General features: G+C 38.7%; 1 protein-coding gene across 1 annotated transcript in view; it reads right to left on the minus strand.

Moving 5' to 3' along the window:
- Positions 1-13,202, minus strand: part of LOC115889524 (probable multidrug resistance-associated protein lethal(2)03659) — a 56,557-nt gene that overhangs the window by 18,227 nt on the left and 25,128 nt on the right. The window contains 3 exon segments of the mRNA XM_030909547.1: positions 6,461-6,691; positions 7,944-8,094; positions 11,014-11,473. Of these exon segments, the coding sequence (XP_030765407.1) occupies positions 6,461-6,691; positions 7,944-8,094; positions 11,014-11,473 (842 nt within the window).

Genomic DNA, 13,202 nt, shown 5'->3' on the forward strand with positions numbered 1-13,202 from the left:
AAGGCAGAAGGTGAACCTCCTTTCGGGGTCTCCAAGCAAATGGAGAAATTATCCCTGGAAAAAAAAGGTTTGCAGGGGCGACAAGAAAGCTCCTCTCAAGACTTCTCAAGGGCGGAATGCCCTATGAGACCGCTCTGCAGTCGATTCTGCAGCGGCAAGCGGAGAAACAGAGGGCACAGATAAGTGGGGGTACCTCTTCCGGGAAGAGACAAATCAACCCGGAGGAGAATAAACTAATATTATATAATATAAACTAATATTATATATTATATATTATATATACTATAATGCAAGCACGCCTGAACAGAGCGCTAAGAAGCCTTGTAGGGAGGGCGCAAGAAGCTACGTGGAGGCTGCTGGGGAAATAAGGGTTGGAGTAATCCGACCTAACCACCCAGAGAACAGCCTATCCACCGAGCAACTCTTGTTGTTGAAACGTGGCATTATGAAGGGCGTGGACGCAAGCACAGAGGAAGGACTACAGGCACGCTTCCAAGGCTGCTCGATTCGGCCTGGATGGCTGCTTGTAATCTGTGCCGACGAGACCAGCGCTGCGTGGTTAGAAAGGATGGTCAACGACCTTTCGCCATGGCAGGGCATGGAACTCAGGGCAGTAAGGGGGCGGGATATACCCAAGCCTCATGTCTGTACGGCCTACATTCCCGATGATGAGACTGGAGAACGGCTCAGAGGGGATGTGGTGCTGAACAGACTTAGAAGAATGAATCTTAGCCTGCTAACTCAGGAGTGGAGAATCCTCCACCAGAGTGATGCAGGGCCGGGACAAACCTGGACCTTTGCGGTTGACGAGAGATCCATGGATCTCCTTCGCCGCAACGGATTCAGACGTACGTCGAGACGTACTTTGGGTTTGGGCAGATTACCTTCCGACCCAGAGATAAGGAAAATGAAACCAACACGGAGCAGACCAGGGCGTCAGTCTCGGGAGATGGTGGGGACCATCCTACAGCCTCTCGGGTGACGACTGACGCCACGAGGTCTGGCAACACTCAGAGGGAGAGAGCTGGAGGCAAAGTAGTGGCACTGAAAAACCCGGCCATGAAAGGGTCTAAAGCTAAACCCTCTGGAGCCTCGGGGAAGCCTGGCAACTCGAGTGGGAACAAACCCACCCAGAAAGGCAGGCGGAACGAATGTAGGTTTCCCACCAAAAGGGGACGTAGACCCCCTGATGGTGGGAGCAAAACCTAACTTTGACTACTGCAGGGATGGCTGCAGCAGTCAAATGTATACAAATTAACCTGCAACATGCCAAGGCCGCCTCTAACGTCCTTGGCAGAAGGTTCAAGAAGGAAGACGTGCATCTCGCCTTCATTCAAGAACCCTGGGTTAACTCAGGCCGCGTATGTGGCCTTGGGGACGCAGAGAGACTGCCCCTGGAGTAACCAGACCTAGGGCATGCATTTTAGTAAAAAAGAGCGTGCACTCTTTTAACCTTTATAGGTTCTGCTGTCAGGATGTGGTGGCGGTACATATCAAGATCTCAGCGGGGAGGAGCGGAGGAGGAGTGTAGTTCATTGCCTGCTCGGCATATTTCCCGGGAGACAAGACAGCGGATTTACCTCCTCCAAAGAAAGTGAGAGAACTAATCTCCTTCTGCAAGAGGAAAAACCTACAGCTGGTGATAGGATGCGACGTCAACGGCCACAACGAGGCATGGGGAAGCACGGACACCAACTTCAGAGGTGAGTTAATTCTTAATTACTTAATAGGTGAAGGGTTAGTAGTTAATAACATAGGCTCCGAACCAACCTTTGTTACTTGTAACAGGAAAGAGGTTTTAGACATTACGGTCAGCTCTAATTATTTGATCAACAGGATATCCAATTGGAGGGTATCATCTGAGCCATCGTGCTCGGATCACAGACACATAAAGTTTGAAATAAGCGTAGGTGAAAGAACTCTCCTGCAATATAGGGATCCTAAGTGCACGGATTTGGAGGATACAACCGCTCACTCGTGCATCTGCTGGAACCCACAATTGCAAAAGTGAGAGATCGCGACGAGATCGAGATTGCAGCGGAGCAACTGCGATGTGCAATTATAACGGCTTATAGTGAAAACTGTCCACTTAAAACAAAGAAGGATAATAAGAAGTCCTCTTGGTGGAACAACAAACTGGACAAAAGAAGAAAAGAAGTGCGGCAGCTTTTTAACCGCGCTAAAGTGTCAGGTAACTGGGAAACTTATCGTGCGACGTTGGCGGAGTACAATAAGGAAATAAGAAGGGCGAAGAGAGAGTCTTGTAGAAGGTTCTGTGGGAGTCTGGTCGATCTACCTCAAAGCACCAGAATTCACAAGATTCTCTCAAAAGAACCAGTGAATGAGCTAGGGACGATACAGCGCCCCGACGGTAATTTCACAGAGTCCAGGAAAGAAACGCTACAGATTTTGGCCCAAAAACACTTCCCAGGCTGATTGATACTAGTTGATGAAGAGCTACCCCCCCCGATACTCATGCATCGTAAAAATCGGCCCAAAAAAGAGGATTGGGAGATAGCGAAGAAAGTAATCACCTATAGGGAGACTAAAGGGGCGATCGAAAGTTTCGACCCATTCAAATCCCCAGGAGAGGACGGGGTGTTTCCGGCTTTATTGCAGAAGGCTGAGAACATTATCGTCCCTTGCTTATTTTTAGGGCAAGTCTGGCATGGTCACACCTGCCAGCTGACTGGACGAGAGCAAAGGTGGTATACATACCGAAAGTGGGGAAACAAAACCTACAACCTGGCTCATATCGACCAATAAGCCTTACATCATTTCTGCTGAAGACTCTGGAGAAGATATTGGATGGACACATTAGGGGGAGGATTCTTACGTCTAATCCCCTGAATGTCCGACAATATGCTTATCAACAGGGAAAATCAACAGAACTGGCCCTCAACAATTTGGTAGGGCAAATTAAGAGTACCTTTGATCGCAAAGAAATTGCGGTAGGGATATTCTTAGATATTGAGGGAGCATTCAACAATGTCACCCCTCAATCGATCCTAGGCGCTGTGAAAGCACGAGGAGTCGAAGCTACCATAACTGAATGGATTGAGCAAATGCTCAAAAATCGAGTAGCAACGACCTCGCTCAGTGGTGAGTCCGTTAGGTTTGTTCCGGGCAGGGGATGCCCGCACAAGGAGGAGTTCTCTCTCCTCTTCTGTGGACCCTGGTATATGAAACATACAGGAAATCCTAAATGCAATTCACGGCTGGTGCACACTGGAACAATTAAGTGTAAACCCACAAAAAACCGTGATCATACCATTCACCAGAAGAAGGAAAACAGACAAACTGAAACCGCCCATTCTTCTTGGTGAGACAATTCCGTTTGCGGAGGAAGTTAAGTATCTGGGATTAAACCTGGACAAAAAACTTAGCTGGACCTCTCATCTCGAAAAAACATCAAAAAAGGCTTGCTATGCTCTCTGGGCATGCCGCCGAATTTGTGGTAGAAACTGGGGATTAAACCCCGAAAATATGTACTGGCTATACGTGACGGCCATCAGACCTATTATCACGTATGGTGCAGTTGCCTGGTGGCAGAAAGCCAACCAAATAACGGCAAAGAATAAATTGTCGAAACTACAACGACAAGCATGCTTAGCGGTGACTGGTGCCTTCCATTCCACGCCGTCAAAAGCTATGGAAACCCTACTCGATCTACCTCCTCTTCAAATTCTTTTGGAAAGAGAGGCGAGATGGGCTACATATAGGTTTCTAAATATAGAACGAGGAAGCCAAGGAACAATTATGTTCATACAAAACCGCTAATAGAAGAACTACAGTCGGATGAGATTATGGGAATGATCTCGGATCTTACACCACCAGTCCAACTCTTGACGCGCACCTACAACGTCCTGTTTCCGAATAGGGACGAATGGGATAAGCCGGGAAACGGCTTATTACATGCGGAAATGTGTTGGTACACGGACGGATCCAAAAACGAAAAAGGATCTAGCGCAGGAATTTACTGCAGCAGTCCAAAGACTGAGATCTACCACAGTCTTGGAAAACACATCACGATCTTTCAAGCTGAGCTATATGCTATTGAAACCTGTGTGCAACTGCTGGTAGAACAACAATACACCGGGAAAACAATATGCATATTTTCGGATAGTCAAGCTGCGCTGAAAGCACTTGAGGCAACGAAAAGCACGTCTATGACGATTCTTCATTGTAAGAAACTACTCAATATACTGGGAGATAGGAACAAAGTGTCGCTAATATGGATACCAGGACATGTCGGCCTAGAGGGAAATGAACGTGCTGATTCCCTCGCTAAAATTGGTGCAGGCTCGCCATTCGTGGGCCCAGAACCGACACTTAGCGTTCCTAAAAATCTCGCAAGAGACAGGCTCTGTGAATGGGTTAGGAGTGAGACGTTCCGGGACTGGAATGACAGTCCCGGAATGGAACATGCCAAGAAAATCCTAGCAGGGCCATCCAAACATAGAACAGGAGAACTCCTAAGGGCCGGTAGGAATGGAACGCGTGTGCTCACTGCAGTGTACACGGGCCACTGCCGGCTGAGATCTCACCTACAGATGACGGGACTGGTGGAAGACGCCGAATGCCGACTCTGTATGGAAGATGATGAAACAATGAAGCACGTTATGTGTACCTGCCCCGCTGGGAGCAGGACCAGGTTTGAGATGTTTGGCAAACCCATGCTAGACCCATCAGACCTAGGAGACATATCGCCCTCAGACATAACGCCTTATATTAAGAGGCTGGGTCTTGAGGATGAACTTTGATGCTCTTGTAAATTAGAGCTTGTAGAAACTGAGCCACAATAGGCCCTCGCGGCCTCAGTGGAGGGTCCCCTATGGGACCCACTCTTAGTCAAATACAAAAAAAATGTCAATTTCATTTGACTAATGTCAAGTTTGATGTCCAATGATTATTACACTAATGTGTAATAATCATTTGACATCAAACTGCAGGAATGAGGAATGGGCATTAAATACAGATACGACAGCGCGCCGCGCGGCAGTCTGTTCAACATAAAACGACCCAGGGCAAAAGCACGTACAAAATTCATCACAGAATTTCAATACGCTGATGACTGCTCTCTAGTTACAAAAACGATAGAGCAATTACAAGAAATGCTGAACACATATACCTGAGGCATTAAGCTGAACATCGATAAAACTAAAATCATGTGCACTCCCCTGAAAAATCACAACAATGCTATAAAAATCAGAAAAGAACTAATGGAATATGTAGCGGAATTCAATTACCTCAGTAGTTTAATTTCGAAAAAGGCCAATATCGACTATGAAGGGCGATGGAATACAAGATTAGCAGCGCCTCAACCGTACCGTCGACACACGAACGCATTAAACAGGTTGCAACAGAGACACCTTAGCCTAAGAACATAGTGAAGCGACCAGGATAGCGGCGAGCAAGCAGCGCGACACCGCGTCCAAAACAAGCCTCTGAAGACAAGTACGTGTGAACATAGTAAAGCGATCTGCTCGAGCGGTTAGATCGAGCGGCGAGATCGATTCAAATAATTTTGTTTTCGTCGCTCTGTCGAAAACGATGGATTCCCAAAAATTAACAGATTTAGTGTTTGTAAGAGATATTTTATGGGACCAAAAAGATAGTAATCACCATAACTGGTACATTTTAGATAACTTATATGAAGTAGCAACAAATTTTCGTAAAGGTTATAAAACTTGCCACACTCTCTCCGGTTTTTGAAAATTTCATGTACACTACACCTTCTGGTTTGTTGGTTTCGAATCAGCCAAATGTTTGCGACACTACTGCCCAGAATTTTAGCCACTGTTAACATTTTAAATTATCAATAAGCAAATGAAAATAATAAATTTGCAAGTACCTCGCTATTCCTCGCCGCTCTACTATGTTTTAGCACCTCCAGGCTTGATCGACGCAATATCGCGCTGCTTGCTCGCCGCTATCCTCGTCGCTCCAGTATGTTCTTAGCCTTAGACAACTCTTAAGAATCAAATGATTCCACCATATCTCAAAAGTATCGGTCCTTGGTTACTAAATCCCGCTTAAGATGGGCTGGTATGCAAGATGCAAGTATACAAAATCTCTTCTTTACGGTGAGCTTGTAGACGATAAGAGGAAACCGGGTGGACAACTCATATGGTACAAGGATATTTTCCACAAAAACTTAAAAGGAATAAGAATGCAGCGGGAATGAGCGGCGCACAATAGAACGCAATGGAGAAGAATAATTGTAAACACAGTTAACAGCGACAACCAAAAAGTAAAGAGGCAACAAACAATGAAATTTTTGAATGTCAGGAGTGCGAAAGAGAGATAATATCACGGATCGGGCTTTTCAATCACAGGAAAGCTCTCGAAGGAAAACGCCTAGCGTAACCATCTACTGATGTATGTCAAATAATACTCGTCAGCGAGTAATGGCAGTAGTAGTAGTAATAATAATCATTTAATTATAGTACCTACTTACCTGTATCGAAAAATAGAAAACTAAGTGTGACTAGAGTGATAAAAACCACACAGTGCATGTCAAGCCAGAATCCAAACCCACGATTTGCCCCCAAAAACATGAAATAGGCCGAGCTGTAGGAATTTTGGTAGCTGTCAAATTCAGCTTTTAGTATCTCTTGGGCTCCAAATGCTCTAATAGTTGTTAAGCCTTGAAGGGATGCGGTCAAATGGGAATAAACTGGACTTCTTGCTAAAATACAGTTAATTTATTAAAATTTGTGTCGATCTGGTTTTCGTTCTTTATTAAGGGTGGCAATTTGAAGCGTAGAAATCGGGAACACATCTTAGTAATAATTCGAGACGGAGCAGCTTTGGTTTCCAATATATCTGAGATCTTTGCAATTTTTTTTTATCAAATAGAATGCCAAAATTACTGGGTTTCAAAAATATTACTAATTTCATCAGTAATATTTTTGAAAAAAATCAAACAATGGAAAACATTAACGCTTTTGAGATATAAAAAAATATATATAAAAATAAAATATATAACGCTTTTGAGATATAAACAGGTCACTGAAGGTAAAATTGAGGGCAGGAAATTAGTGTGAAGAAGACAAAACTCCTGACTTAAGGATCTGCCTCGTTGGTTTGGAAGATCATCTATTGAAATTTTCAGAGGTGCAGTTTCACGCACCATATTATTTATGGTGCGTGAAACTTTATATAAACAACGCTTTATTGTACAAAAAGCCAAAACGGCTTCATCGACAAAGCACTCACAAAATAAACAAAAGCACAAAAAAATACAAACAACAATACACAATACAAATAATACAATTCAAAAAAATTTAAGTCATTAAAATAACAAAAATAATATACATGGACAATTGCAGAACAGTACGCAGTAAATAGATATAATTTTAGAGTTATAAAATATTAAATACTTGACTTTTGTGTGTGAGATGATCAAAATTTTAAAATTCAAAGAGTTGTCTACAACAAGTCCTAAGAATTTCACAGAGTCCACGACGTCAATAGTGGTGTTATTGAGTACAAAAGGTTGTATAGTACTTTTATATGACAAAACTGTAGTTTTTGATAGGTTGAGGCATAGGAGATTAGAATCGCACCGAGATTTAATGGTTCGTAAGTCACTGGATATAGTATCATATAGTGCCGTAACATCTGGGCCGCTCCAAGTGAAACTAGTATCGTCGTAAAGATATCGATATCGTATCGTCCATATCATATAGCCAGTTGGATCACCAACCCCCAACGAAGACGACGACCCAAGAAGAAGAATAAGTACCTCTTCTTGGTTTATCCTCCAATTTCTTGATATCTATTTCAGATTTTCCTGATAATATATTATATTGTTTAAGAAATATTCCTGATTTCTATTACGTTCCAAATTTACCAAATTCCCAAATTGTGACCAAATATACTAGATATTTATATCATAAACTAAAAAGCTGCATATAACAATAAAGAAGGATACTTACTTATTCCTTCTAGTCGTTTGATATCTCTACTGGTAGCTAAGAATACCACTCTCATAAAATAGAATATTGTCAACATTATAACTGTTGGTAACAACATCCAAGGATTTACTGTCGTAATTACGGTTGTAATAGCAACAACGGTCAGCGATATCTATAACAATAACAATATTAAATAATATTTCGTCCTGACTTCTTTTGAGACTATTTATAATCCCCAAACCCAATAAATAGTTAAAGAAAAAAATATATAAATAAATTCCTTCTTGTTATTAATTTCACTCTCTAAAACGGCCACTACGATACTCGCGAAATAGGCCGAAGTAGGTCAAAATCGAATTGGAAAGAGGGTTGGTTATTTTGTATTTTCTCATCTGATGAAAATAAGCCAAGACGAGGAAATACAAAATATCCCTCATCGCTATTCGATCTTGAGCTATTTTGGGTTATTTCACGAATAGTACAGGCAGTTTAAAAGTACACATAAATAAATATACTTTAACCAAATTTAATTTTTTAATATAGAAATACATATTATGAATAATTATTACATTTTAATAATAACAAATGTCAGAAATTTTTATGACTTCAACCCTTAGTAAAACTGAAAATACTGAGCGTTTTTCAATTGTGGCTTACCGTATAAATTTTTCATTTCTTTTAGATGCAAAAACGAGATTTGGTATGTTAGTATATGACATAAATCGGGCTGATTGATATATTCAATGAGTTCCGATCACTTCCTGCTTCACCGGAAATTACTACAATTAGTAATTTTTAAATGGTACCCTCAGAATTTTTTTAATTTATTTGATAGAAAATTTCATGATATGTAATTCCAATAGAATCACATATTATGAAGGGTCAGGGGAAAAAAGCATGTAATTCTATTTTATTGTTATATTTAAATATTCTGAGCATTCGGTTCAGAGTGAGTGTAAGCATATTTAGAAGACGCTAAACTAAGAAAAAAACAGCCTAGTCAGAAGATATACAGCGTCAAAGTTATACTATAAACGAAAAAAAGTCAAACAGTACTATTTTTGTAACATTTTGAACATTAAGTCTATTCTCATTTTAGGGAGAAATTGGCCAACCTGCTATTTTCCCCTGGCTCTTCATTTATGTCAAATTCTGATATTTTCACTTAAAAAGAGAAATAGTATTTTTAATATTAATCTAGAATGTCATGGCTTTTATAAAACTTCTAATTCTTATTCAAGGAGCCTTGGACAAATAGATTTGATCGTCTAATATTTTTCGTGTCTTCCTGGCAGGATAAAAGATATCCAAATTGAATTTTTATTCATAACTCAATATTTTCAAATATAGAACTCTGGCTTAATATTTGGAAAAAAAACATTTTTACGAACTATTTCATACCACATACCCAAGCAGCATTTGGACGTCGGGACAACGTTGTGTCACGCAACCAAACGTCGGGGCGCAACGTCGGCACAACCTCGTGCCAACCCTAGTCTGCACTAGTTTGGACAATAATTTTAGGGTCGAAACGACGTTGGCTAGCAGCCAAATTTAGTACAAACTGCAACGTTGTTTAAAATCCTAATTCACAGAAATACAAAACTATAATAATATGGCGTCTAAGTCGCGTTTTATCCTAAATTGGGATAATTATAGTAAAAATATTATTTTTATGATTTAGTTAGAGACATATGCCAGATGGCAGTAAAGGAAAACAAAACAAAAGTATTTAAGTGTGGAGGATGTTTGAAGATCATAATTATTGAAACACTTTAATCGACTCTGTAACTCGTTACCCAACGCAAAAAAGTTAAACGTAAACAACTTTATTGATAAATGTATTGTTTCTACTTTGAAAAATACTAATGGGCCTTAAAATTACAGAAGTTTTAAAAAAATTTTTGAATTTTTTTTAGTAAAATGAGAATAATTTATTCGCAGTCGAAAAAATTGTTTCCGCGTGTTGTTTAGGGTCAAATATTTCAAGTTAATGTATTCAAAAAGCAGGAATTGCTATGTTGAATTGCAACTATTGTTGTTTTGGAGATTAAGATGGAGTAGTTCGAGTAGTCGCATACTGGACTAATAAAGTCGCAGTTCAGCCTTAACAGGTAGTATACTAGTCGCAAGATTGCCTAATTTAGTCATCCTAGAGTCTAGCTTGTGCAGCCCTCTATATTTTAAATAAACGAGGGAGTGGATAAAGTATCGGTAATATGTCGATGAATATTTAAATTTAGTTTTATATGTACCTTTCTTATGTCCCATTTTAATTAAGTTTTTTTATAAAAACAAAAACAGCACTGAACTGTCTGACTGAACAGAAAAATGAACTAAAAATTTAAGATTTAAGGTTATGGTTCAATACAGTTGCAAAAAGGTAGTGGCTCGACGTCCTACCAACGTAAGAATAAGGAAATCTAAACAACGTTGGAATTAGTAAAACAGACGACGTTTGCATAACGTTGGAATAGGTGCTGAAAGTGACGTCGGAAAACTCTTTATTGCCCAACATTGTAACTATGTTGTCCGAATCACCTAAAGATCACTTAAACAAAAAAGGTTATAAGACAACGTTTATTCGACGTCGCAGAAGCTTTTACTTTGTTGTAGTATTAGTTCAACAACGTTACAACAACGTTTACATTTATTTTAATACCCAAGGTACGGAGCTAACTATTTTTTTGTAACTAATCCAACGTTGTGTTTAGTAAATATGTGGTCGCAAGTCGTGAAAATGCTACTTGGGTAATGGTATTTCGAGTTAAATCCTCGATCCTCGTTATATTTATTGCGGTGGCAGTCTAGATGGACATTTAACATAAAAATTTTTAAGCGAAGGCTATTCAGAATGTCATTTTCTATCAAATAAAGAAAAAAAAATAGCGAGGGTACCATTTAAACATTAAAAGTTGTAGTAATTTCCGGTGAAACAGGAAGCAACCGAAACTAATTGAATACGTCAATCAATTTACAAAAAAAAATAAAAAAGCTATAGGGTTTTTCAAAACATACTTTTGAAAAACACTCGTTATGGATAAATTATAATCTAGTTTTTAATATTCGTTAAAAACTCAATTTTACAAACCTGCAAAGTATCAAGTAAAGTAAGAGGCAATATTTCATCTACTTGATTCATATCTTTAGAGAATCTGTTAAGGATTCTTCCTGAAGTATTGGTGTTAAAAAATCGCATTGTGGCATATACTATCTTATAAAACATATTATTGTGCAACCTAATTGATGCTTTGTTACAAAATCTATAGAAAACTAATGATCTGGTTATTGTCATTAATATCACCATGAAAACCATCACTGTATATGCTATTGTTAGAACTTGATCTGTCATATGTGTAAGCCAGAATTCTTGAAAAGGTGTATGCTCAATTATAATGGAGTTATTTTTGGAGAGGAAACTCGAATCGTTATATGTGTTAGGATCAACGGTGAAAGTTCCATGTTCTAATAATTTGACCATTCTAGATATTTCTTGGTTTTTAAGATACGCCTCATTTTCTTCCATTTTCTTGATTTGGTTCATATTTACCCTAAAATAAAAATAACTACTAAGTCTACTACCTTACAATAAAAAAAATAATTGCATTAAACTTATTTCTGGTTTGCAGTTTTTTAAATATAGATATGAACTAGAATTAAAAAAAAATATGCATCACATAGTGAGGGTGAATCTTATATAAGTGTACGTAGTTTTAGAAGTGGTATATTTCAATTCAGTTTCGATTCGTCTACCAATCTCAAGGTAGTGGGTTCGAATCCCACACCAGGCATTTCATCAGCCGACTATTTTTATTAAAATAAAAATAGTTTGAGTACCTAGGTCGACTCAGCCTTAAATGAGTACTTGGGATTCACAATCCTGAGGTAATAATAGGCGGTTGAAGCGTCGTGCTAGCCATATTACCTTCCTTGTATACCAAACGGCTCTAGAATGGCAAGCTGTACCTTGCTACTCCCAAGGCGTAAAACGCTATATACGGGAGCTATTATTATTATATATTTCGATTCCAGGAACGCTTCTACAGAGTTTTTTTGCAAAAAAATTAAAAATTTTGTATTTTTCGAAAAAAAATATTTTTTTTAAATTTTCAGTTAAAAACCCTAATATCTTGATAATATATGGCAACATAGGTATTAGACTAAATTAAGAGGAACAAAAAAAGAGTGGTTCCGAATATTTAAAAAATATATTTTAAAGTGGAAAGCTCTAGCTCTTTTGGTCTTATTTGTTGACTTTTTTATCTTTCTTCTTTTATCGAGATCTACCAGCTCTCAAAATATGTGCAATTATTTAAAACTCATTCTGTATATTTTATATTTGCAATCAGAAGTGGAATTCAGGATAATTTTGACGGGCTTTAAAAACACAAGATAAATAAACCGGACTATTTTTATAGTTGGCACAAGAAAACACAATAAGAAATCGAACAAAACAAAAGTTAATAGAGAATTTCATGGAAAATGGTCTTGAAGTTTTTTGATTAAATCTGATTTTTGCTTTATACCAGGATCATTTGCTTTATCATAAACTTTGGTGGAAAACTAGCCTCTGTGAAGCAGTCTCAGATACTGGCTTTTGTCAAAGCCGTAAGAATGTATGATGAGTTAGGACTCGTTATACTCAAGAAAGGGAGACACACAATAGATCTGTAAGATCGCGGTGATTAATACTCCCAAACATTCTACATTCTATATTTATATACTTTTTGTGATGAAAAATAAAGAACTTTTATGGGAAATTATATAAGAATTCTTTTAATAATCTAAGAAACTCTAAATCCAATGGATCACAAAGCCGGGTTCTCACCTGTCAATCAATAACACTGCTTCAAAGTTACTGGTCGAATAAAGAACATGACAACACAGTTTCAGTGTAAATTATCAGTATATTCATACTTTCTGTAAAACTCAAAGCTATAGTTCTAGCACAGATTAGGTATCCTATAAGTATACAGATAAAAATCTTGTCCCTAATTCATGGTACGAAAATTGTTTTTTATGACGATGTGCAAACGAGTCAAATTTCCTGTGCGCAAAAATAAACTCGCGTAAAATAACAATAAACAGCGTAATAGAGAGATATCGCTAAACCGAATAGCGTGCATGGACGTTAATAAGGCCAGGTGTTATTTCCTTTACGGGAGGTGATATTAACTCTCTTCATTTATAGTTATCGGATCGGAAAGAATGCTGATCGCGTCGCGTCCGCTGTTTAAACTTAACCTAACTTTGAATTTAAAACTTTGAAATTGTTTTGTT

This window comes from Sitophilus oryzae, unplaced genomic scaffold (assembly GCF_002938485.1).
Source record: "Sitophilus oryzae breed Bouriz unplaced genomic scaffold, Soryzae_2.0 scaffold_815_pilon_pilon, whole genome shotgun sequence".
NCBI classification, from domain to species: Eukaryota; Metazoa; Arthropoda; class Insecta; order Coleoptera; family Curculionidae; genus Sitophilus; species Sitophilus oryzae.